This window comes from Girardinichthys multiradiatus, chromosome X (genome assembly GCF_021462225.1).
Source record: "Girardinichthys multiradiatus isolate DD_20200921_A chromosome X, DD_fGirMul_XY1, whole genome shotgun sequence".
Lineage (NCBI taxonomy): Eukaryota > Metazoa > Chordata > Actinopteri > Cyprinodontiformes > Goodeidae > Girardinichthys > Girardinichthys multiradiatus.
Window position 1 is genome coordinate 38530634 of NC_061817.1, and position 26451 is coordinate 38557084.

Here is a 26451-nt window from a genome sequence, read left to right on the forward strand (position 1 = left end):
TCAAATTTTCATACGTAATTTATTAGGGTTACACACACACAGTAGCTTATTTCCATAATTCTGGTCCAGGACTCAAGTCTGGACCAGATGGCCCATAAAACAACTGATTCTGCTAGTAGATAGAATTTACTGGAGCTATAAAACCAGATGTCTTTATTGAAGCCGGTGAGCAAAGTAGAGAAACTGACCTTAAAGCCTTCTGTGAAGCTGCAGCTTCTCCTGTGAGGACAAAGATCTAGTTTTTCTCCAGAGTTGTGGAGAAAAGGCTCATTTTCAGCAGTAGATCAGCTCAATGTTCTCTTCCCATAGTGTTAGTGGAGGAATCTGTGATGACTTCATGGAGATAAATCACTGAAGAAATACCTGAAAGAAGCTGAGGACCCTGACCAACATCTGCATTGGGTTTGCCTCACAAACTGTCTGTGTGGGTTTATACGTGAGCCTTGTGATCATTAATGAAGGAGGGTTCTTTAAACCGGGTTTTTATGTTGACGTATTAACTGAAGCACCTGACAGAGTCCAGCTGATTAAACCGGACCACTTGAAACCTGCTCACCAGGGGAGAGAGCAGAACATTGGCATCAGAATTATTGGATCTAGAGAAGAAGTCACCACCACTACCTTCAGTTACAGAAATGAAGCACAACTCTAGGTTCTTTTGGGTTTCTTTAAACAGACTCACAGATAAATCAGTAGAACAATAGAATGGATCCAGTAGGTGAGGATTGCACATGCTCAAAAGAGGTTATGACAACTATGGAGTTCTGAGTATGGATGGGGATGGACTGGGTCAGACAGGAAGTGTCTTCGAAGGTAAATATTAAGTGTAAAAGAGGTACTAGAAATCCTGATAGTGGTTAGCGCTGTACTTCCTGGTTGGTCCAGTCCTGTTTGGTCTTTTGCAGTGCACTCAATCCAGTCTGGTTCTGTCTGGATCGGCTCAGTTGGGTCGAATTTCAGCGTAGTTCTTTATGACCCCAGAAAACCTGACGGTATGAATTTCTGGGTTTCTGGGTTTGAAGTCCTGCCAGAGATATTCAGGGGACAGAACCTTACTGGGCTTGTTGGTCCACATGTACCTGTACACAGAGACAGGAAATGACATCACCACATTATACAACCAGACCTGGCACCGGTGCACTGCCCCTGCCTACCTGTTTAAGTGGCTCTCCTCCTGCCAGGCGGCCTCTATGTTTTCCTTGGCGTCATCCTCGAAGTTCTTGCGACAGGTCCTGGCGAGCTGATGGACCTCCATTAGGAGGCCTCCGAAGGCGCCTCCGCAGTAGTAGAAGTCACCTTCACCAGAAGCCAGGTAGGCTCTGGAGGAGGGCCGCCGCTCGTAAGGGAACTTATTGCGGTTGTCCTGGTAGTAGCCTGCAGAAGGAGGAGGGAAGGAAGACCTTAGACTCAACTTGACAGGTAGACCTGAGCTGCCAAGATGCTGCATAATACAAGAAGGAGTGAGGACTTTATGACACTACAACCACCAGAGTTGACAGTACGGACCCAATAAACTCAGTGAAGAGACTGAGATACTTGATGAAGAGAAGATCGTGTTAAACTGTCCACTTTGCCCTTAAAGTGTGACTCCTCAACCAACTAGAAATGTTCCTCTCAGGTTTCCCCAACCCAAAGAGTCTAGAATTAAAACCTAGAAGCAGTACCTGGATGGATCACAGCCACCAGCCCTCCAAGTGACTCGGTCCCCCAGCGACTGTGAAACTTCGAGTCCACATCCAGACAGAAGATGTAGTCCACATTGTTCAGGAGTGTCTCTTCGATCAGAGTCTGGATTAGCTCCATCCGTCGGGCTGAGATCTCTTGCCAGCGTTTGGAGCTCGGCACAGAACGCACTATTAGCTGAAGGAGGAAGACAAGGACAAGCTGCTAATCCACAAAGAGTTCTTTGAGAAAGTTTTCATGCATTCTTTTCAATATTTTATCATGGTACAACCGAAACATCAGCGTATTTTATTTGGATTTTATGTGATCAACACAAATCTAACATCTTACCATTGTCTTCTGGTTATCTGAGATCAGGTTGTGGATTTAACAGGTGCAAGAGGACAACTAGAACCCTCCTCTTCCTGGAAACACTCTCCATCTCATTCTAGGGGAACCCAATGAGTTCTCAGGTCAGAGCGGACACATGGTTCCTGCAGGGAACTCTGAGTCTTTCTCAGGTTCTCAAAAAAGTTTTTAAGATCTGAATTTGTATTAAAACAATCTTCTCCCTTACAGCAGCTAACACGATGTCTCAGAACCAAAACGGTGAGCTGCTCCAAGATTAAAACCTCTAACAATTCAAAAAGCCAAAAGGATGTTGATCTGATGCAAGCTGTGGTTACTAGAACAAAGTCCATCAGCCTCACACACCTGGAGAAGCATCTTAAAGAACGACTCTGTTTCTCAGAAATTTAAAAACTCACTGAAGCTTCTGTGTCTACAACAGTTAAATATGTTAATTTATTTAATAAGTCCCACTGAGATTAAGAGGCTGCAAACGTTAAACTACAATTAGATCACACAATTAAAATTTAAGGAGGTCATCTCTAGTTCTCTCAGTCTGGACTTAAGTGTTCAATGAAATACGTTGAGTTAATTTACAGCCTTTTTGAAACTTGCAGACGGATCCGAGGAACAAACGCCATTTTTCCCCAGTTCTGTGCTGGTAAATGGTACAGAAAGCACCAATCGATTATTTGAACGCAGAGAGTAAGAATCAACACTTCTCTGGGTAATTAAATCACAAAGGGCAGCATCCCCAGCATGACCTTATAAATAAAAGTATACTAATGTCCCAACCTCCAGGTGGACAAAGAAGGCCATCCCACTCGATAGTGCTGCTCACAGTGATGGGTCAAAGATTTACAATGTATTTATTTTAGTAATTTCATTCAAAAAGTAAAACTTGTATATTATATTCATTCATTCCACACAGACTGATATGTTTCAAACATTTATTTCTTTTAATTTTGATGATTATAACTGACAACTAATGAAAACCACAAATTCAGTATCTCAGAAAATTAGAATATTACTTAAGAGCAATGCAAAAAAAAGGATTTTTAGAAATGTTGACCAATTGAAAAGTACGAGCATGTACAGCACCCAACACTAAGTTGGGGCTCCTTTTGCCTGGATTACTGCAGCAATGCGGCGTGGCGTTAAGTCCATCAGTCTGTGGCACTGCTCAGGTGTTATGAGGCCCAGGTTACTCTGATGGTGGCCTTCAGCTCTTCTGAATTGTTGAGTCTGGCGTATTGCATCTTCCTCTTCATGATAATTCATAGATTTTCTACGGGGTTAAGGTCAGGCGAGTTTGGTGACCAATTAAGAACAGGGATATAATCCTCTTTCTCCAGACTCTGGGACCTTGATTTCCAAAGGAAATGCAACATTTACTTCCTTCAGAGATCATAACTTTGGACCACTCAGCAGCAGCCCAGTCCTTTTTGTCTTCTGATGCCGTCTCTTGTTCAGGACTGGCTTGACACAAGGAATGCGACGGCTGAAACCCATGTCTTGCATACGTCTGTGCGTGGTGGTTCTGAAAGAACCGACTCCAGCTGCAGTTTACTCTTTGTGAATCTCCACCACCTTTTTTAACGGGTTTTGTTATTTCACAGTCCTCTCCAGGGTGCGGTTATCCTTATTGCTTGAACACTTTTTTCTACCACATCTTTCCTTCCCTCCACCTCTATTAATGTGCTTGGACACAGAGCTTTGACCTTTAATGTCTTGCCCTCCTTGGTCGAGGTCTCAATGGTCGTCTTCTGGACAACTGTCAGGTCAGCAGTCTTCCCCATGATTGTGTGGCTTACAGAACTAGACTGAAAGACTATTTAAAGGCCTTTGCAGGTGATTAGAGTTAATTAGCTGATCAGAGTGTGGCACCAGGTGTCTTCAATATTGAACCTTTTCACAACATTCTAATTTTCTCAGATACTGAATTTAGATTTTCATTAGTTGTCAGTTATAATCATCAAAATGAAAAGAAACGTTTGAAATATATCAGTCTGTGTGTAATGAATGGATATGATATACAAGTTTCACCTTTTGAATGGAGTTACTGAAATAAAATCCATTTTTTCATGATATTCTAATGTTATGACCAGCACCTGTATGTGATCTGACCCTAACCCAAACAAGTAACCTATGCTTCAAAACGGCGTGGTCCAGTGTCGCAGCTTCACACAGATCAGTCAAATGTGACGCTCAATGATGCTTTCACAGTATTTCATTAATCATCTTAGCAGCCGCAGTGATGGTGCCCTGCTCTTTCCTGAAGCCTGATTGCAGTTTTTAAAACTGCTGGATCACCTCCTTTAAATAAAGGAGTAACAAAAGCTGACTTTCAAACTGATGGGATTTCCTTGTTTTGGATCGAGAGATGAAAAAGGATCGTAAGAGGCTGCGCTACAAAATCAGCTGCTGATTTCAAAAAGTAGGGCTCGACCAAGTCTGGCTCAGAGGGTTTTCTGGGATCGAACGCTTTGAGATACTTTGCACTCGTTGGAAAACAGAGGGTCTGTTCAGGGAATCACAGCGGCTGCTCCTGAAGAGTCAAACAAGCAACCAAATGACATAAAAGCTTGTTAAAGCAGTTTAAGACCTCAGCTTTATCAGAGTGGCACCGAGTCTTTGACAACAAATTTTGGAGAGCCTGAAAACTTTTACTAACAGATAGAAACTTAATCACTTTTCAATATTTCTTCAGATTATTGGAGGTTCTCAGTTGTGACAGATAATATTCTGATTTAGCAGTGTTGACAAGAGAAGAACGTTTATTTCGGAGTTGCTTGAGCATAGACCGATCAGTAGTAGAGTCACGTTTCCTGGCTTTGGCCCCATTGTGCTGATGGATTATATCTGACAGCTCTGGAGAAAACCAGGGGTTTCCCCGTCCCTTCACTCCGAGCTTCCTGATGCGAGCGTGTTGATTTACAGTTTTCTCATAACTTTCCTTAAGGCTCAGAAGAATTGATGCATCAAATTCTGATTTAACAAAAAAAGCAACACCACAACCTTTCTTGGGCCTATTGGTACGAAAGACATTGTATCCAAATATGTTAATGTCTTCGTTAGTAATAGATTTAATCAGCCAGGTATCAGAAATGATCACAGTATCTGCGTTCAGTTCTTGTCGAAGCAGATCACCTTCTTCATGTCGGTTTGTTGCAAACTGCAGAAAGAACTTGTGTTTTGTTTTTTTAACAGCTTTCTTCTGGCCACTTTTCTCCAAACGCCAGATTTGTGAGGGACACAACAAAATCCTGTCCTGTTAACACACTGTCCCACCTGAGCTGTAGATCTCTGCAGTTCCTCCAGAGTTACCATGGTCGTCTTAGCTGCTCCTATGATTAATGCTCTCTTGCTGTCAGTTTAGATGGATGGCCATGTGTTGGTAGGTCTACAGGTGGTCCATCTTCTCTCCATGTTCAGATGATGGTTTGAACAAAAATCTGGGAGATGTTTAAAGCTTGAGATGTTGTTCTAGAACCTTTAAACTGAACCAGAACTTCCTCCCTGACCGGTCTGCTCTGTTCCTTGGTCTTCATGATTCCGTTTGTTCTCCGATGTTCTCTAACTGGCCTCTGAGGCCTTGAAGGAACAGCTGCGTTTGGACTCAGATTGATTACACACACATTTTATGAGATAAACTTTGGAGGCAATATTTGAACTGGATTTCATTTTGAGGTATCAGACATACACCACACTTTTCAGATCATGCTTTGATAGCCATCATTGTGATTGGTGGGACTTTACACTAGTTTAACATAAAACCCCAATAAAAACACTGAGGTTTGTGGTTGTTGTGTGAGTTAATGTGGAGAAGATGAAGTGCTGCACCGAGTTTTTCATGTTCAGCTCTGTTTACCTCTCTGCCAGCAGCCATTTTGACTTCAGGCACCTCCTTCGGCCGGTCGGTGAACACATAGACATTCACTCTGAAACCAACGAAGAAGTGCTCCTCTGCCGTCTCCAGGAAGTTCTTCAGGAACATGATGTACCTGAACAGGAAAATCAAGCTCTGACTGGTGAGGTGGAAACAGACAGAAAACAGCACTGTGATGTCACACTTACTTCCCCACAGCAAACACTGTGGCAGCGATGCTGATGTTCTTCTTTTGGTAGATGCTGTCCAGGATAACCGGGTTGAAGGTTCCCTCCCAGACGATCGGAGCTAACCAGGGCGTCACTGACACGATGTCAGTCCGACTGTCGTCAGAGACCGACCATTAGGGAAGCGGGAATGATGAAAAAACCAAAGATGGCAGCAGAGAACCATACTCACCCATGCATGATGCTCGGCTGTGGGTACTTTAGCCTGAAACACAGAAACCCAAATAAAGTTCATCCAACATCATTGAAGAGGTCACCTAGCCTTCAACAGGGTTCTAGGAGCATTCAGACGATCTGGTATGATCCCCAAAATATAAGGACACACCAGTCATAGTAGATGTATGTTAAACCAGTCCTTTAACGGCAGCACAGACAGAGTCAGACATGGTGCAGATAAGCTAAACAACGGATGACAAGAAGCAGGAAGGAGATGATGGTGAACCAATTTTAAAACACTGCTGCAGCAACGGTACGGAGGCAGGCTCTTCAAACTGGAGACAATCAACAACCTAACCAACCCCTGCTGCAGGGGCAGCTCAGGTTAGGTGGGAGCTTCAGGCAGAGTCGACAAACCAGCCAGACAGAAAATGAAAATAAAAATACAGAGGGCAGAAAGGAAAGCAGCAAAGATCTCAACCCATCACAAACAGAGAACATCAGCACCATGAAGCACAGTGATGCCTGATCTCCCTGCCGTTGGAAACACTTGTAAAACCAAAGTATCAGGTCCGGTTCCTCCAGACAGACTTCGCTGAGGTGACAGCTGACCTAAGCTTCCTCAGCTCTGAGCTGAGATCCCTGCTCCGCTTTAATCATCTGTTCGATATTTTTCACTACATGTTTTTGGGTCAGATGTTTCTTCCTCATAAAATTATAGGGATGTTCGGGATCTCTGCTTTCTTCCTGGATTAACGAAGGGTAAAAAGCAGTTCCAGTAAATAGCAAGAAGTTGGCAGTGTTTACAATCTGTTTCAGCACTTCGCTGTATCCTGTGCATTTATGTAAGTGAAGATGTGAACCTTCACTGTATAGGGGAGGGGGCCTCATGTGTCTTCAGCTGAAGATGCTGTTCTGAAGATGATTTCCTCATCGCTGTAGAGATGAAACATCACTTTAAGCTGCTGGAACACCTTTCTCTGGAAAAACCTACACCTCACAGTAGTCATGTGTGACTCCAGAAGTATGTCTTCTGCTCCAGACTTTCCTGTAATCCTTTAAACCAGTCTGAATCAAAAGGTCTGCAGACTTTCTAAATCTGGTGTAGATGTTCTCTTTAGCCTTTAGTGGGGTCTTCACTCAGGTTCTGTCCAGTTCTTGTGGACCTGACCTTGCCAGTCTGTCCACCAAATAGCTCAGTGTGGATCGCTGACCTAAGTTCACTCTGACATTGAAGATCAGAGACTGTGAGCTGATGTTGATCCAGAGCTGGTCTGATTTTTTTATTGATATTGAAGCTCGGAGCTTCTTATGGTTTGATTTTCGGACAGATTACAGATGAACTAACTCAGTTTCTTTGAGAAAAAACTGGCAGGAACAGAAAGAACTGGAAGTAGCTTGGTGGATGAACAACTATGGTTGGGTACAAAGGCTGGGCAGTGAAGAAGCAGCCAAGGTCCAAAGAAAAACTCAGGAAGACCTTCAGGAAGCCTGAGAAACTGTTGAACCAGACTACTTTAAAAGATTACAGGAGAGTCTGAATCATTGGAAGGAAAACTAAGAAACAGGAAGTGGTGGAAAACTTTTTCACAGGAGGTATGCCGTCTCCGCAAACTGGAAATAAAGGGTGTGAAGAAGACAGAGAGACTTTAATCAGAAATCCAGACAGAAAACAGAGATAAGCGACAGATGGCACCATCTATGTAGAGAAATAAGCTTCTTACCCATCAGGTGCCACCAAGTGGAGGTCAGGACTTCCAATGAGGTTTTCATCCACAAATCTGCACAGCATGCCAGACATCACATCATCATGAAGTTCATGCAGAGGCTTAACAGGTTGACGGCTGAAAACTGTAACTGTTCTGGGCCAGATGCTGACTGATCGCCTGTAGACTAGTGCTACACGACATGTAAACTTCTCTGATGATGGTCACCATCTACTGACCATCTACTGAAGAAAGGTTTAATGGAGCAGGCTGAGTATTCTATTGTCATGCAGAGTGTGGATTTCTGACACTTGGGATAGAATAGACAACAAATATTGCATTCAGCAGTAATTTGCAATCTAATGCCATGAAATGCAAAGTGTTTATGCTTTGGTAAGTTCCTCTGTTATCAGACACACAAGGATTTCAAATCATACGTGACATGTTTCAACAGCAGAAACTTCAGGTGAACACTTTGAATGAAACATGTCACCATGTGGTGACACCTCTGACAACGACAGAACTTCTGCTGTTGAAACACGTCAGGTATGTTTTCACGTTCCGACGGCACATTAGACAACGTTCCCACCACTCTCCATCAGCAGCTCCATATCAGGTGTGTGGCCATCCACAACCAACCGGTCCTTAGCAATTGCGAAATTGTACATATTGACAATTGGGACAATACTGTTTGGATTTATTTCGCAGCTCTAACGTGCACCATTCCAGACTCTCAGAAGATTAGTCCATATAGGGTCATTTAGGGCAAAAAAAACATGAGCTAATATTTGGGCCCCGAGAGGTCACATGCTGGGCATTTTATTCTGGTACCTGGCAGATGTGGGTTACCTAGAGTGGCCACAAAGCAGATCCTGTCTTAGCCTGAACTAAAACACATGTCCCCCTTTTCACACCGGGACATGTTCTTGTCAGCTGGACCAGCATCTTGTGGGCACAAGACAGAACAGAGAAGGTACACAAACATGACATGACAACGCCCCCCGGTCACCTCATTACCTTTGACCTCTGTGACATGCAATACCTGCCCCTCACGCAGTGAGATAGAGAACCACTGTGGAGCCCAGAACATGTCACGTTCGGTCCAGATTCCAGGACAGTCGTCGGTCAATAAATCGGTGAGTGAAATGAAAACATCAGCGAACTTGTCAGACGACAACTTTGCATCGTTTTTTCTTCATCACTGACGGAGGAGCAGCCTGAGCAGAGAGACTAAAACAACACGCATGCAGGGAGAGGAAGGAGAGTGCTCTGGAGACAGGGTGAGGAGAAGCTATTTTTAACTGACTGTTCAGGTTTTCTCACTCAGAGGTTCCTTGTTGTACCATGAGCTAGCTGCTAGCTAAAGACTTCGAAGGCGTCTAAAAAGCCTCTTCTCTTTAGCGATAACCACAGCTATCACTCAGTATTACTAGAATATTGGTAGAAAAGCTACTTTGAGGAGATGTGATGATGATGCAGTTTATCTATATTTAAACTTTTTGGGAACCAATGAAAATGCAGTTATCGTCTACCAATCAGCTGTTTTAATGGTTAGAATGAAGTAAATAACGTGTCACTAACAAATCATGTAGATTATATCACATTTTTCTGTCAAAAGATCTCTCAATAATGTAGGTTCTAATGTTTCAATTTAATAAGAGATGATTTTATAAAATATCTTTTTCATTCTTTCAAAACATTTATAACGAGTAATTTCTGGGAACTTGATGAGCTACAACGACATTTAATTTCCCTTTGGGATTAATAAAGTATTTTTGAATTTGAATTGAATTTGAATAAGGTAGTAGTGGGTGAATTTTAAACTTCTTGTCTACATCGAATAAATGTGTCTGCATCTCTAAATACATATATATATATATATTAAAGCTACAGTACCTGATTTATTTTCTACCTGATTGTGTGAAACAAGCGTATATCAAACGTAGTTAGAATGATGTGACCTTCTATGGCCGTCTCACACATGGAGGCTGATGGAGCACACACTGCCTCCTAAACACACAACCAGGAAGTAAGAGAATAACAAGCAGTGCTCTGGAGTTGGCTTCAAATTATTTGGACTGAAAAATGAAAATTGCTGTAAATAAGCAGGGCATTTTAGCTCCCTCACATTATTCCTGATAGATATATAGTTCTGAATAGATCATGTATGTCTTGACCAATCAGAGCGCTCCTCTGCCATGGAAGTGTGTGAATGAAAACCACGACCAAAACTGTAAAACATCCTAATAATACAGCCTGCAGAGACTCAGTGTCTCCTTTTCTATCAAATAATGACCTCTTCTGTTATGCTGAGCTACTGACCGAATCATGTTTGTTTAATAGTTAGAGAAAAGTAAATATTAGTAAAATATTTTTTGGATTATCTTTCATAACGGAAAAGAAATTAGTCACAAATCAAGCCAGCAATATTACACATATGAGCTTTGAAAACTCAAAACATTCTTAAAGAAATAAATCAGTCTTAGTCGGGGTTTCTGCCTGAAAGCTGCTCACACAGACCATCCATGTTTGCTGATTCCTGAGCTGGAGCTCCAAGACCAGTTCACCCTGGTGTAAGTTAGCTGAGACGGTTGTGACTCGTGAGTCAACATTAGCCTCCCTCGCTGCCTCAGACCCTTCAAAAAACATTGAGATGGTGAAAATGCATCTTATTTCCCACTGGAAGTATTTAGTTTAAGAAGCTACAGACAGAAGCGTGGTTCTCCTAATGTTCTCCCATCATAACCAGTCTCTACATGGAGGACATGGAAAGAAACGCACAGAATTTATATAAGGTAAGGTAAGTTTATTTATATAGCGCTTTTCAGTAACGAGACACTCGAAGTGAAACAACACCTCTGTTCAGATATGAGGGTAGCAACTGGGTCACAAACCAGGCCAAAGAAGAAGAATCGTTCACTGAACATATGAACTCAGTGGACAACAGCATGTTCACGATGGAGGAACCCAAAGAACACAAGCTACCTTTTTGGCTTGTTTGGACAACACATCAAAGTCTAAACGGACCAGTACCTACCTCAGTCATCAGAACTCTACAGCATCAAGCAGAACAGGCCCAGACAAGATCTGAAGCAGAGAGAACCTCAAACCAATTCTAAGGAACCCGAACACACCAAGAAAGCACTTGTAGATACCCTAAGTGGGTTTAACGAACAACGATATTGTTCCTTACGTGGCTGAAGGATCTCAAAGAGGGTAGCTAGAAACATGTGTCCTCCTTTACTGCATCTGCACTGAACATGTTTTTCCCCCAACTTACCGGGACTGAAGACATAAATTTCTACTCTAACAAAATAATATCATGTATGCTTCGACACACATTCAGAGAACATCTCTGAGCAGAAAACTTCAGTCATAAAGACCTTCACATCCTGAAGATCCAGGCGCCTATCGGTGATGAACAAGAGGCTGTTTTGTATAATGTTAGAGATTTGTCTGGGATATTTTAGGGCTTTGCAGCAGAGTAGTTATATTAATTAGAAGTTTAGATCCTGTGCATTTGTGAACCCTAAAGAAGAGATCTCCAAACATAAAAACCAACATTAAACTGAGAAGGTGGCCTCAGTCTTTCCAACACCTACAGAGCAAATAAGATAAAGACTTGAAGGTGTTTTCCAGTCTATTGAGACTATCTCCTGCCCCTGGGCCTAAGGCTGCCTGCAGATCTGCGTATCGGTGTATGAATGTGTGCACGTTTGCGAGTGCGATTGGGTGAATGTGCACCTAGCGTAAACACAGAGTTCAAAGGACAACCTTAATCCTTGAAACTCATTATATTGTCTCTAAATTCCCTCCATCCTCTAGTTACACTTGATCCAACCAGTTTGTTAAAGGTGTGTGGGTCAACGTTGGATCCGGTTGAGCTGCTGTTACAAATCCCCAGGAACCGACCTGGAGTCAGCTCAGAGCAGGTTAAACGCCAAAGATATCTGAAAACACAGCCTTGGACTATACTGAACAAAGCGGACCTCTGTATGTGCAGGTGCAGTCTGAGCTCCACCATTAAACCTGACAGGATACCATCCGCAACCCAGAGCTGACAGGATAACAGAACCAGAAAATCCAGAGACAGAGAAGCCAGCATGTGAAAACTGGGTCACTCTTTGGTCTGAAAGGAGGCTCTTTCTGCAACAACCTCCATGACCACCATAAAACAGACAGAGCTTCTACAAACAGATACCCTGCAGAGGTTCTGGTGTTTCTGTTGTTCCTGCGAGAGCCAGCTTCAGTAAAGTTCCCCAAAACCTCTTCTCCATGTCATCCCCTGAAGCAAATGCTGTTTGAGAAGCAGCTGGTTCTTTCTAGTCAGTCTACCTGTGAATAAGAGCCCTTTAGAAATGGACATTTGGTTCTGATTGTCGTCGGTGCTTATTGGACGCTCTACCACCGCTATGCTGTAAAAGGTTTTCCAAATTCCCACAATCTGGGCTCAACACACACCGAGACCATACAAGGAAGTTGGAGAGAAAACAGCTGATGCTGCTGTAGCTTCATATCAGTCCTTCACTAGAAGAACAGACCTAACGGACTCAGCAGAACCCACTTACATCTGCCGAGTCGTTTCTCTGCATTCAGCTACATACTGACACAGCTGACAAAAACCACAAACGGGTCAGTTTTTAATCAGATGGGAGAAAATAAACTCTTCTTCTCACACTAGATGATTCTCCATCATATTTCTCTATAAAACGCTTACCCTGGGTGGCTCTGCCTTGGGCTCAGCTCCAGTAAGAACGTAAAGAACCTCCGGGTCATTTTATTTAAATCCCACATTAAACAAGTTTCCAGAACTCTCTAAAGATACTCTCTGAATAAGCCACTCAGAAAAACAGCCCTTGCACCCAACAGAACCTTTGGAACGAAACTGTTTTTGGTGTGATGGGTCAAAATCCAATGCTTCTCCAGAATGTTAGAATTCATCATCTAGATTTTGTTTAATTTCTGCAGATTCTCCAGAAAGACCAACACTGCTAGTTCCCCTCCAACCTTCGTTTGTACAGTTTATAAAAGTTCTCAGAAACTTGTCAGCACAGAACCATCAGATAAGGTAGAAATGTAAAGGATCTTATAGTTCTGGCACATTCTGTTGTTTTAGACATCTGTAAAATCCAGACGTTTGGTGTTGTTTGGACATTTTTCATCAGCTCGGGGCGTCTGGTGAACATCTGGCTCATTCTCAGAACAAAGGTTACTGATAAGGTCACACCCAGCAGCAGTTACTCACCGTCCTGTCGAAGAATCATAGAAGCCTTCCTTTAATCTGCAGACACAAAAACACACACTAATGAAATGTTTAGAGACTCTTTATAATGTTGACAGGTGAGGATCAGGTGGAAAGGCTGAAAGGCAGTGATAGAGAAGCAGAAATCTGTTCCACACGACTCCTTTTCAGATGCACCTGGGTTATAGGAGATCTGATTTCATTTCCTGGATACAAGCTGCCAAAATGAGGTTCTTCCAACAGGCGGCTGGACTTCAGAGGCAGGGCGAGGAGCTCCATCATCTGGTGGGAGCTCACAGACGAGGGTTCGGGTTGCTTGAAGTTTTCACAGTCGATGATTGTTTGGTGGTGCCATGTCATCTGCAGTTTCCGGTCTACTGGGTCTTCTGAAGTCTGCAGTCAACATAGTCATCTATCGGGAAGTCTTGGAGCACATCATCCTTCGATCTGCTGACAAGCTTTATGGAGATGTTGCTTTCATTTTCCAGCAGGACTTTGGTACCTGGACAGTGTGGGCTGGTACCAAACACCAGCTTTAATCAAAATGGTAACACCAGCAGACTGGCCTGACCCAAACCCCACAGAGAATCTTTGGGCTGTTGTCAAGAGGAAGATGAGAGACACCAGAACCAACAGACGAGCTGAGGTTCTGCTACTAAAGCAACCTGGGCTTCCTGAACACCTCAGCAGAACCACAGGCTGATCTCCATGCCACGCTGCATTGATGGAGTAATTCATGCAGATGTACTGAGTGAAGATAGAGTACAGAACATGAATGTCCAGTTCGGTAGGACCACATTTCTGGATTAAAAACTGTTTTATTGCTGTGATATTGTTAGTTCTGAGAGACTGAATTCAGGGCTTCATCAGCTGGGGGCCCGAATCATAAAGAGTTCTGAAATATATCCCTCCAAATTAATGAATCTATGAGAGATTCACTTTTCAATCATATACTGATTTACTGAGCCGACCTTTAACCTTTAACACAGATGTTCTTAAGCATAACTCAGAGCAGCTCCTTCAGTGAGTTTAATGTCCTGGAATGCCATCAGTACAATCTTTCCGGTTGGAACGTTTCGGCTCAAATCACAGAGACAGAAACGATTTCTGCATGCCCAGAAATTAAAAACCCAGAAGCAGAGAAGAGGACAAATCCAAGGCAGAAAGCAGGAAAAACAGGCATCATAAATAAGGAGACAAGACATAGTTACCTGTAGAATGAGTTCAGGTAGACAAACGCCACTCTGGGGGTTCAAACAGGAATTAGGAATTAGCTCTGGGAATACTGCCGTTTTACAGCATGAACAGCATTTTTGAACCACAGTATCTCAATCAAATTTAAGTCCAAACTTTGACTAGGCCACTGCAAAAGCTTGTTAAAGCTATACAGAGATGGACTTGCTAGTGAACTCTAGATCATTGTTTTTCTGCATGATGCTTGGGCTTAAGGTCACAAACTGATGATCAGACCTTCTGCTAGAGAGCAGAATTCATGGCTCCATTAATTACACAAGTCATCCAGGTTCTGAAGCAGCAAAGCAGACCCAGAGTGAACCCAGAGTGGTACCGAGTGAAACCAGGTCAGTTCTCCCAAGATTCAGGCTTTTATTGATGCTTTCTCTCTGAGATCTTTATCTAGAGGTCGGCTCCACCACCTCACAGGCAGACATAACTTCTCCTGTTCCTATTCATCCTCAGAGTTCTTCATGAAACCGGTCCAGACCCACTGAGCCCACAACACAGAACCAGCCCATTAACTGCAGTGAGTGTTGGTTGTTTATTCTGACATGGCATGGAACATCTCAGCGCTTGGAGATCACAGAACCTCAAACAAAACAGAACAAACCACCTCTTTGTGGGTTGGTTGTAGGTTAAAACCTACAGCAGAACTTAGAACCGGGTTTTTCTTGCTGAAAACAAGCAGAGAAACAGCAGAGTCCAGTTCTCCGCAATCTATTGGTGACATGCTGAACTAAGTTCAAACATGACACCAGCAGAGGGTTCAGCAGCAATATACACCACAAGGTTCTGCTTGGGGGCCTGCCAGACCGCTGAACTGAGGCAGACCACATAGCTGACAGCATAGAACCTCAGATGTTACCTGCTGGAACAGCTTCTGATCACAAGAACAACTGATAAACAGAACCTAAAACCTCCATACAGAACCTTTCTATCCATTTATCAAATACTTTGTATTTATTTTCTGTTTGTTCCTTTCTTTAAATTTCTTTAAATGTTTATTTCTGTCAGTTCCTGTTTTTTAACAACTTATTTAACTTATTTTTAACAACTGATTATTCTACATTACATATCTTGAACTGAACACCTTTGTCATATTTTTTGCACATTTAAATTTTTCTCCACCATTTAAAAACTTCTAAGCTGTGCTCTTTGTGTGTCACACTTGACATTCTAGCATTATCTGATGCACTCTGTAGTACTGTGTTGTACTCTGTAATACTCTGTTATCCTGCACTGCTGTGTAAACTCACCCCAACAGCAGAGCCACCGGCAAAAGCACGCCCACATACTTTAGGTTCAGCATCATCATCATCAGAGGTATCCCTCGGTCCAAACAGGTCAGTTCTGACTCACAGATTCACCCCTCGGTCCTGAAGCTTTAATTCCAGCAGATTGCGAAAGGAGCTGCTCCTCAGGGTCTATTGGAGGTCTTTGAACTTTACTTGATTCTAGCACTGGTTCCTGTATGAAGTGGACCAGCGGATTCTTAGAGGTTGATCCATCGACCCATCTTGCTGACCTGTACAAACTCTCTGATTGTGAAACGACAAGCAAGAGAAAAGGTGGAGGTGCGAGCAGCACTCTGCAGAGAGAGAAAGGGAGAGCTGAGTTAGAGCCAGTTATTTATAAGCAGCTTATAAGAGTCCTTCCCTGCTGTTTACTGTGGAAATGCATACAGCCAGAAAATGTGTTCAGGTCAGGTCCAGGTTTAGTTAAAGACCTGGAAGAGTTCAGGTCAGGTCCAGGTTTAGTTAAAGACCTGGAAGAGTTCAGGTCAGGTCCAGGTTTAGTTAAAGACCTGGAAGAGTTCAGGTCAGGTCCAGGTTTAGTTAAAGACCTGGAAGAGTTCAGGTCAGGTCCAGGTTTAGTTAAAGACCTGGAAGAGTTCAGGTCAGGTCCAGGTTTAGTTAAAGACCTGGAAGAGTTCAGGTCAGGTCCAGGTTTAGTTAAAGACCTGGAAGAGTTCAGGTCAGGTCCAGGTTTAGTTAAAGACCTGGAAGAGTTCAGGTCAGGTCCAGGTTTAGTTAAAGATCTGGAAGAGTTCAGGTCAGGTCCAGGTTTAGTTAAAGACCTGGAAGAGTTCAGGTCAGGTCCAGGTTTAGTTAAAGACCTGGAAGAGTTCAGGTCAGGTCCAGGTTTAGTTAAAGACCTGGAAGAGTTCAGGTCAGGTCCAGGTTTAGTTAAAGACCTGGAAGAGTTCAGGTCAGGTCCAGGTTTAGTTAAAGATCTGGAAGAGTTCAGGTCAGGTCCAGGTTTAGTTAAAGACCTGGAAGAGTTCAGGTCAGGTCCAGGTTTAGTTAAAGACCTGGAAGAGTTCAGGTCAGGTCCAGGTTTAGTTAAAGACCTGGAAGAGTTCAGGTCAGGTCCAGGTTTAGTTAAAGACCTGGAAGAGTTCAGGTCAGGTCCAGGTTTAGTTAAAGACCTGGAAGAGTTCAGGTCAGGTCCAGGTTTAGTTAAAGACCTGGAAGAGTTCAGGTCAGGTCCAGGTTTAGTTAAAGACCTGGAAGAGTTCAGGTCAGGTCCAGGTTTAGTTAAAGACCTGGAAGAGTTCAGGTCAGGTCCAGGTTTAGTTAAAGATCTGGAAGAGTTCAGGTCAGGTCCAGGTTTAGTTAAAGACCTGGAAGAGTTCAGGTCAGGTCCAGGTTTAGTTAAAGACCTGGAAGAGTTCAGGTCAGGTCCAGGTTTAGTTAAAGACCTGGAAGAGTTCAGGTCAGGTCCAGGTTTAGTTAAAGACCTGGAAGAGTTCAGGTCAGGTCCAGGTTTAGTTAAAGATCTGGAAGAGTTCAGGTCAGGTCCAGGTTTAGTTAAAGACCTGGAAGAGTTCAGGTCAGGTCCAGGTTTAGTTAAAGACCTGGAAGAGTTCAGGTCAGGTCCAGGTTTAGTTAAAGATCTGGAAGAGTTCAGGTCAGGTCCAGGTTTAGTTAAAGACCTGGAAGAGTTCAGGTCAGGTCCAGGTTTAGTTAAAGACCTGGAAGAGTTCAGGTCAGGTCCAGGTTTAGTTAAAGACCTGGAAGAGTTCAGGTCAGGTCCAGGTTTAGTTAAAGATCTGGAAGAGTTCAGGTCAGGTCCAGGTTTAGTTAAAGACCTGGAAGAGTTCAGGTCAGGTCCAGGTTTAGTTAAAGACCTGGAAGAGTTCAGGTCAGGTCCAGGTTTAGTTAAAGACCTGGAAGAGTTCAGGTCAGGTCCAGGTTTAGTTAAAGACCTGGAAGAGTTCAGGTCAGGTCCAGGTTTAGTTAAAGACCTGGAAGAGTTCAGGTCAGGTCCAGGTTTAGTTAAAGACCTGGAAGAGTTCAGGTCAGGTCCAGGTTTAGTTAAAGACCTGGAAGAGTTCAGGTCAGGTCCAGGTTTAGTTAAAGATCTGGAAGAGTTCAGGTCAGGTCCAGGTTTAGTTAAAGACCTGGAAGAGTTCAGGTCAGGTCCAGGTTTAGTTAAAGACCTGGAAGAGTTCAGGTCAGGTCCAGGTTTAGTTAAAGACCTGGAAGAGTTCAGGTCAGGTCCAGGTTTAGTTAAAGACCTGGAAGAGTTCAGGTCAGGTCCAGGTTTAGTTAAAGACCTGGAAGAGTTCAGGTCAGGTCCAGGTTTAGTTAAAGATCTGGAAGAGTTCAGGTCAGGTCCAGGTTTAGTTAAAGACCTGGAAGAGTTCAGGTCAGGTCCAGGTTTAGTTAAAGACCTGGAAGAGTTCAGGTCAGGTTAGGGTTAAAATGTCTGCCAAAAACCCAGAAAACAAACCCTGCGATACATTAAAGCCTCTAGTAGGGAAAAGAGATTTATAAATATTATTGCAATAACTCGATTACAATCGAGATTGTGGAGCCCTAGTTTCTATTGAGGACTTAAAATGCAACTTAAATGCCAGAGATTCTTCCTGTCTTCTCCTTTAACTTAAACATTTGCATTTGAATCCCTTGGGCTGCCTCAGAAGGGGCCCAACCCTAACCCTAAGCATTAGTGGGTGAAGGGGGATCTTTGTTTCCCTTCCAACCTGTTACACCAGTGAGTAGAGTCAACATAGGGGAAGTTGTAGCAACTAGTGCAACATGATCTTCAGTGTAAAACTAAATGGTAAATGGACTGAATTTATATAGCGCTTTTCCAGTCATACAGACCGCTCAAAGCGCTTTACACTAGAGCCACATTCACCCAATTGCACTCACTAACGCTCACACATTCATACACCGATACGCAGATTGGTAGGCAACTTGAGGTCAAGTGCCTTGCCCAGGGGCACATCGACATATGGCAGGAGGAAGCTGGAATCGAACCCACAACCTTCTGATTGCAAGACGACTACTCTTCCTACTGAGCCACAGTAAGAGAGGAACTCCTTGAATCAGGCAGAAGCCCGAATCCCGGTCATAGCGGTCCTAAATGACAGGTCCTGTCGAGGCTGCCGTTTTTTAATCATGTTGTGCTCTGTGCAGGATTTCTATGAGGTATTCTGGGTAGTACTGCCGTTTTGTGAGGGTACTGTATTGTTCCACCCGCTGGTAATGGGAGTCCGGGGACTGGTCTGAGGAAAATAATTTCCCCTTGGAGACAATATATCTAAAGAGAAAGTTTCTCAGAGAGATTGGAGGGAAGTCGGATATTTCTCCCTCTACACAGCAGAATGTCAAGAAATCATACAAGGAATCTGGAGGAATTTCCCAGCTGTGACTTTTGATCTGTCAGATGGTTCTACATCAAGAGCCGTCCTTCATCAACCGTTGACAGAACCACATGAAGCATCTCTACAGTACAGACATTCACAAGCATTATTGTGCAGATAGGAAGCCTGATGCTCCTGAGGTGAACTCAATGTGAAACATGTATTGTTCTCTGATGAGTCCACCTTTACTGTTTTCCCCACATCCGAGAGAGTCACGGTGTGGAGAAGCCCCAAAGAAGCGTACCACCCAGACTGTTGCATGCCCAGAGTGAAGCATGGAGTCCCTTGGCCCGATACTTGTGCTAGATGGGCGCGTCACTGCCAAGGACTACCAAACCATTCTTGAGGACCATATGCATCCAATGGTTCAAACATTGTATCCTGAAGGCGGTGCCGTGTATCAGGATGACAAGGCACCAATACACACAGCAAGACTGGTGAAAGATTGGTTTGATGAACATGAAAGTGAAGTTGAACATCTCCCATGGCCTGCACAGTCACCAGATCTAAATATTATTGAGCCACTTTGGGGTGTTTTGGAGGAGCGAGTCAGGAAACGTTTTCCTCCACCAGTATCACGTAGTGACCTGGTCACTATCCTGCAAGAAGAATGGCTTAAAATCCCTCTGACCACTGTGCAGGACTTGTATATGTCATTCCCAAGATGAATTGATGCTGTATTGGCCGCAAAAGGAGACCCTACACCATACTAATAAATTATTGTGGTCTAAAACCAGGTGTTTCAGTTTCATTGTCCAACCCCTGTATTTCTCAATATATAAACTTTAATGAATATATCAAAACAACACCCAGCTGTTTGTATTGCAACATCTCAAGTGTTTCAAAAAATTTTTCTCCCATGTTGCTGCCTGCAGACGACAAGTCGGTAACGGCTGCAGGCGCGCTAACGCTGCCGAATGCAGGACTTGTAGCCAAAGATCTGAAGCTGATGAAAACTGTGGACTCTTCATATCTTGTGCTTAACAGAGACTGTTGGAGATGATCCCATACTGTTGGACCCCTGAAGATGAGATGGAATGACACCAGAACTTTTCAAGGCTTGGTATCCTCAATTGAGGAAAGGTTTGAAGCGTTGGAAGAAGGAAGCTGGACATTAACAAGAGGGAAAACATTATTTTTCCATCTGCTGCAGCTTAAAAACAAGAAAACACAAGTTTCAGAACTGGAAAATTATTCTTCTATTAGTCAGATTCCAGCAGAATACATCAGTTAGGAGACAGCTGGTTCTGTTTTGAGACTGGTTCAGTTACAGTTCACATGTTCTTCATCCAAATCAGCTGATTTTTTTACTAACAGAACCTCAGAAACAATTAAAACCACAGCTGCTGGATCTCCTGTCATGTCTTAAATGATTCTGGGTTTTCATGTTCTATTTGGTTCAGTTCATTATGATCCCCTCCAACAGATGTAATGTTGCGCAGCTAAAATTAAACGTTTAAAAAAGTTCTGACCAAAAACATTACAATCTCAAAAATTTTTGGGATCTGACCATGAAACGTTCAACAAATGATAATGGAGTTCTGGTGGAGCCTGGAGACCCAGTTAGCTCTGATTAGGTCGACTACAACCTGAGAACGGAGCGACTTGTTGTAATCAGACCACGACGGCCAGCTGCATTTCTTACTATTACTTATGGATGATCTTTCACACGCAGACCAGAATGATAAAGTATGAATGTTAATGTTTTCACTTTTCTTAGAACAGGATAATAATCCTCAGTGACCTACAGTTTGACATGACATTTAGTGCATTGGGTTGATTGTGGAACAAATAGGAGTGATTAGATAGCTGCAGCAACGCCTAGATTCAGGGTTGGACACCTGCTATTACACACACAATCAAATAGACACCAGAACGGTGACACATAGTCAACTGATAAACACAGACGGAGTGGATGTCCCTTTCAGGGAGTTCCAGACATAAAAACCATGTGTGAACTTGTTTCGGGTGAAGGATGAGAGCCTCAGCGCTGATCTCTGTAACCATTTCTCTGCCTTATTTAGAATAAAAGTGTTGAGAGTATAGAACCGTTTTAGAGTCATTCCTTTCAAGAGAAAGTGATTAAGTAGAGATGACGCTTCTGGGGAAAGAATTCGGGGGAGATCCGAGGCGTCTTACCGCCAACAGGGTGCGGTAGCTCGGACAAGACTCAGAGACAGAAGCAGACCTGGTGGGAAGTCCAGCAGAACCCGAAGTTTCTCCATGAAGACCACCTCAGAGCTTCAGGTTCCAGAACAACCGATATCAATAAATTCAACCAACCTTCAGCGTGTTAATCCAATTTAAACTCGCTCACATGTGCACTGAAAGCCTCATTAATGTGGCTCTGTCTCCAAGGCAACGGCTGGAGGAATAAAACTTTCTGCAGCAGGAAGTCCGTCTGGAAGCTTTGCAGGAAAATCTGATCAAATGTTCAGTGAAGAAATAAAAAGTCAGCCGCAGAAATAGACAGAAGCTCCTAGGAATTAAACAACTGTTTCATTTCTATTATTATTATTATTAATAATATTGGGATTTTTGAGGAAAAGGACTTCAAATATTAGTTACTTTATACTTCCTAACTAAATATTCTATTTTATCATTATTATATTTAGTTATTCAGTTTAGGTCCAAACTAAATATTTGCTTTACATATTTAAACATTTAGTTTGGCAGTAAAAAAAAAACAGATGATATTTTGAATCATATTTTATATGTAAACTTCACCGGAGTCAGTTGGATTTCTCCCTGACTTTTTACACGACTTCTAAAAGAAAACCATCTGTTTAGTCCACCGCTTCCTAATCGAACCTGATGTTAAATTTCACTGCAGGCTTTACCTTCAGGAAGTCAACTGGTCCTCCATGCAGACTCGCTCTGCTTTGCATTAAATCAACGACTGTTTCTTTTTAAAAGCTCAGGAGGAGCGTCCAGCTGCAACGTTTTCCGTGGCGCAGCTGTGACGCGGATGATAACTCTCCACTGCGCCTGTGAAGGTTTTCAGGTAAATGAACCAAAACCTCGGGGTTTCTCCGCTCAGGGTGTGCCGAACCCCCGACCCAGTTCTGTAGTTTCGACCTGTTACTGAATCCACTGACAGAAGCACTGAAAGAGAACTCAGACACACATGGGCACAGTTGGACACACCTGCCCGCGACCTGACCCCACGACCCTCTGCTGGTCACACAGTCCACGCCCCGCCCCTTGAAACCTACCTGACTCTGCCAAGTAGGGGTCTCTGCAGACGAAGTGGGGGACAGGTGGCGGTATGGAGTTAATTTCCTGCCAAAAGGTTGCACACAAATGTAACTTATTTTACAAACTGTCCCCAAACGTTGCAGTCAAAATAGAAACTATTAACGGTCCCCGACTACAACATGGTCTCTCCTCGCGGCTGAGGACACGACGAGCACCTCACAGGTGAGTTTCAAAACCTTCCCGGTGAAAAATTACAGCATATACGATTTCATTTTAGTGGTACTGCAATGTTACGATAAGGGAACGTATTACTTTACAGAGCAAATCATTTGTCCTAGCTACCGTACCATGTTGGCGGTTAAACGTCTCGAAGTTCCTCCGGCGTTTCCCCATCAGATACGGTTCCTCCAGCTGCGTGAAGCTGACACTCCACCCACTTGAAACATTCCGGCAAATAGACAGAATATTTAGTGCTTCGTTTGTGCTGTTTTGGTTTCTGAGATATTAAATATTATTTTTTTTTTTTTAGGTCATCCAGAGGTCACCATTTTACTCCGAATTGAACCGAAGTGGGCTCATTTTTTAGTGCTTCATTTGTGCTGTTTTGGTTTCTGAGATATTAAATATTATTTTTTTTTTTAGGTCATCCAGAGGTCACCATTTTACTCCGAATTGAACCGAAGTGGGCTCATTTTTTAGTGCTTCATTTGTGCTGTTTTGGTTTCTGAGATATTAAATATTATTTTATTTTTTTTAGGTCATCCAGAGGTCACCATTTTACTCCGAATTGAACCGAAGTGGGCTCATTTTTTAGTGCTTCGTTTGTGCTGTTTTGGTTTCTGAGATATTAAATATTATTTTTTTTTTTTAGGTCATCCAGAGGTCACCATTTTACTCCGAATTGAACCGGAGTGGGCTCATTTTTTAGTGCTTCGTTTGTACAGGTTTTATGTTCAAGCTATATCATTTTCTTTCAGGCGATCACCGACGATTTAAATCGATGACGTCTATGGCCTGCGCTGAACATCATCACCACGGTTATTAATGTCGTGTTTTTCTTTCATCATGCAAGTTAAATTGTGTTTTTATCCGATGTTGTAAACCTGCAACGTCATAGGGATTGACCCCACAGCTGACCTTGTTTAGGCGGTAATTTAAACTTCCCGTTCAAAATTTTCCACTGACCAGTATCTTTTAAAAACCTCGATCAGTGTGTTTTTATGAAAAATGTAAGCAGCAGCCTTAGAATTTTTACCACACTTGTTGTTCAAGATAAGTAAACTAATAATGTTGAGGTTTTAGATAAAACACTGTTGCTACTGCAATCCTTCTATCAGTTCATCATTGACTATGTGTTGCATCTTATGTGATATCAACAGTTATGTTGGGTCAGCTGTAGCAGTGAGCGGTGCTGCAGATAAACAACAAGGGCAGATATATTTAATTAAGGCAGCAAAGAGATGATTAGAAAAGGCCACAGAATCATACATCCAGAACAATGGTTACGGTAATGTGCAGTTTGGTGGAAGACAGAACGAGTCACTCCCCATAGCTAAGGAGGTTAGCTGTAGCTAACCGTTTGTTGACTGCGGACATTTCTTCAAACTTCGTTGCCCGGACAACTGCATGGTTCAGAGGTTAGGGTTTGGGCAGAAAGATTTAGGATGAAATTATCTGAACGTTTTTCATTTTATGAAGTTTGGTTTTGTTTGTGTTTGTATGCAATTGATCAAATTGTCATGATGTATGTTTGGATGGGTTGTACTGGAATTCTAATTTTCCCTCGGGGATCAATAAAGTATCTTTGAATTGAATTGAATTTGAACTCAGCTATCTTGTTGCTAGCAGACGATCTGCAGCACACGTGCCCTGTTTGTGTTCTGTGTTTGTGTCTTTTTAAAGTTAAGACAAACTTTATTTAAAGGATGATTTTAAACACAGAAGATTGATCATAACGCACCATCCGCACTTATGCATTTATTGCATTATGCTAGCTGCTAAATAATATTTACCCAGAAAGGTTTAGTTTTCAATCCAGTAAATAATATTTTTCTAACATCATTTTACTAAATTTGATAACTAAGTAAACACCATTAAGCCCCATTTCTCCAGAAAGATTTGGCTCCTTTCCAAAATACTTCCTTAAATATTTGACCATTTCTTTAATATTTCTTTAAATATTATTTTAATAAATAAAGACATCTAATGAGACACCGTTGAGAATTAGTCATCCAGAAGGTTGGTTTTATTCAGCAGATCATTCATAAAAATATTATTTTATTAAAATAATATTTTATCTGATCTTGCATTGTGAATGGTTGTCTAAACGTTTGCTGATTATTTCCTAAGTTAGTTCCAAGACTAACTTAACTTCACTTCCAGATTCTTCAAGATAATCCTTGGTTCTCAAACATAAACATTGCATGGTAATGTTGCATCACTCTTTTGGTCATAATTATCAATCATCTTTAATCAACTTGTTTATATTGTACATAGTCCATTAGTCTTCATTATTCTTTAATTCTGCTTGGTAGTTTAGTTGGATTGTTTTAACAAAGTAAAGAGTTTGTTGATTGAAATATGTTTGACTTTGAGTTGACTTATTTTTGTTAATAAATTCTTGTATTTTAAGAAATTGTGTGAATTTATTCCATATATGTACAGAGTTTATGCTGTTCAATAATGTCAGAGCTCGTCTCACACCTTTCTATTCTGTCCTAATACCATCGCCTTACTGGGCTGGTATTCACAGGACAACCCTTAACAGACCAAAATATTACTTGATAAAATATGAAATTATTAATATTTTTTTATATATATTTTCAGATTCATAGTCACAGCATAGTGTCTTTGAGTCCCTTTCTTATTTGCTTCATTTGCCTCATGACCTGTCTAATTACCTAGTGAGAAAGAGAAAGCTAATTTTTACTCAGGTAGTGGTTAAAAGAGTAATGTTATATAGTTTCAAGAATATTGCTTTACTGCATAATGCAGAAGCCTTTCAAAAAGCCATCTTCTATTGTCACTTTCTCCTTTTCATCAGCTGAGAGTTCAGAGCTGCCTTCAAGCTTAAGGAAACAATGTACATAGAAAAAACGTCTTAAATAAATGTTAAAATGTCAATGATGTTCTGTTTACTGTACATTTATACCAACGTAAATTTTCTCCCTCAGATCAATGTCTGGAGAGTCATTGATCTCAACGATTCCAGTTTCCGGTGTCCCTCCACACAAAATGTGAACAATAGCAGGACTAAGCCCTGTCAGCGGAGGACCGCCATGCAAAAAGCAATGGCCGATCATTCTGCCTGCCATTAGAAATAGGTCACTCTCAACCAGAAATGCAGATGAGGAAGACACAAGGTGGTCTGGTTCTCCGTCAAACAGCCTTGTTACACAAGAATTTCCTATGTAGACATAAATTTTGTTTCTCAGATCCTGTACACAAACATTTAGCAATTCTTTGGTTGTACAGCAGGTATAGTTATATCTTAAATTTATTTTCAAAAAAGGGATTATAAATAGTATTAAGGTGATTAAAATGTATCCACAGTTGATAAAAAGCCATTGATGACAGCTTACCAAAATTCATGTTGAAACCATCTTTCAGCCTCTGTAAGAAGCGGTTCACACCTTCCCCGACTGCAGGATCACCTTGTAATTATAAGACATATGAATATTAGTGGTTGTTCTTAAGAAAAACATAACGCATCAAAACTAACCAGACTAAAAAAAATGAACCTTCAAGTCTGCATTGCAAAGGATTTGCTCACTCAACACTGGATGCTTCTTAAAATGTAACAAAAGCAATATCTTGTTCTGAGATGGTGGTTCTGAGGTCAATATGCACATACAGTGACTTCCCTGATCTGTGAATGTTAAGCACAGTCTCTGTACATCCAAGCAGCCCCGGTCAGATCTGGTATGAGAAATCAAACTATTTAAATGTTGGACCACTTGTTTGCTGAGTATTGGATTATCTGCCCGTTGTTGGACGTCACTGTGCCCCTCCAATGGCATCGGCCATTTTGTACCCAGGACAGCCCGCTCCTACATATCCCATCAAGCATTGCGACTGATATGACTGGGCGTCCCCAGTCTGACGTCACAGGATGCTATATAGGAGGCGCTCAT

The 26451-nt window shown here is 42.2% G+C and overlaps 1 protein-coding gene across 5 annotated transcripts; it reads right to left on the bottom strand.

The window, feature by feature from the left end:
* On the bottom strand, positions 1-25924 carry LOC124862367 (globoside alpha-1,3-N-acetylgalactosaminyltransferase 1-like). Of its 5 annotated transcripts, XM_047356237.1 has the most exons (12): positions 22666-22726; positions 22336-22402; positions 15723-16054; positions 14442-14474; positions 13234-13269; positions 8007-8063; positions 6299-6331; positions 6088-6222; positions 5882-6014; positions 1665-1860; positions 1155-1374; positions 1-1079 (listed from the first exon to the last, which is right to left on the bottom strand). In XM_047356237.1, the coding sequence occupies exons 3-12, from the start codon at positions 15782-15784 to the stop codon at positions 941-943; spliced, it is 1044 nt and encodes a 347-aa protein (XP_047212193.1). In that variant the 5' UTR covers positions 15785-16054; positions 22336-22402; positions 22666-22726; the 3' UTR covers positions 1-940. The 5 variants fall into 5 exon arrangements, with proteins under 5 accessions (XP_047212193.1, XP_047212194.1, XP_047212191.1 ...); XM_047356238.1 differs by lacking the exons at positions 22336-22402; positions 22666-22726 and adding an exon at positions 25900-25924; XM_047356235.1 differs by lacking the exon at positions 22336-22402 and having other exon boundaries at positions 22666-22812.
* Between the last annotated feature and the right edge of the window lie 527 nt (positions 25925-26451).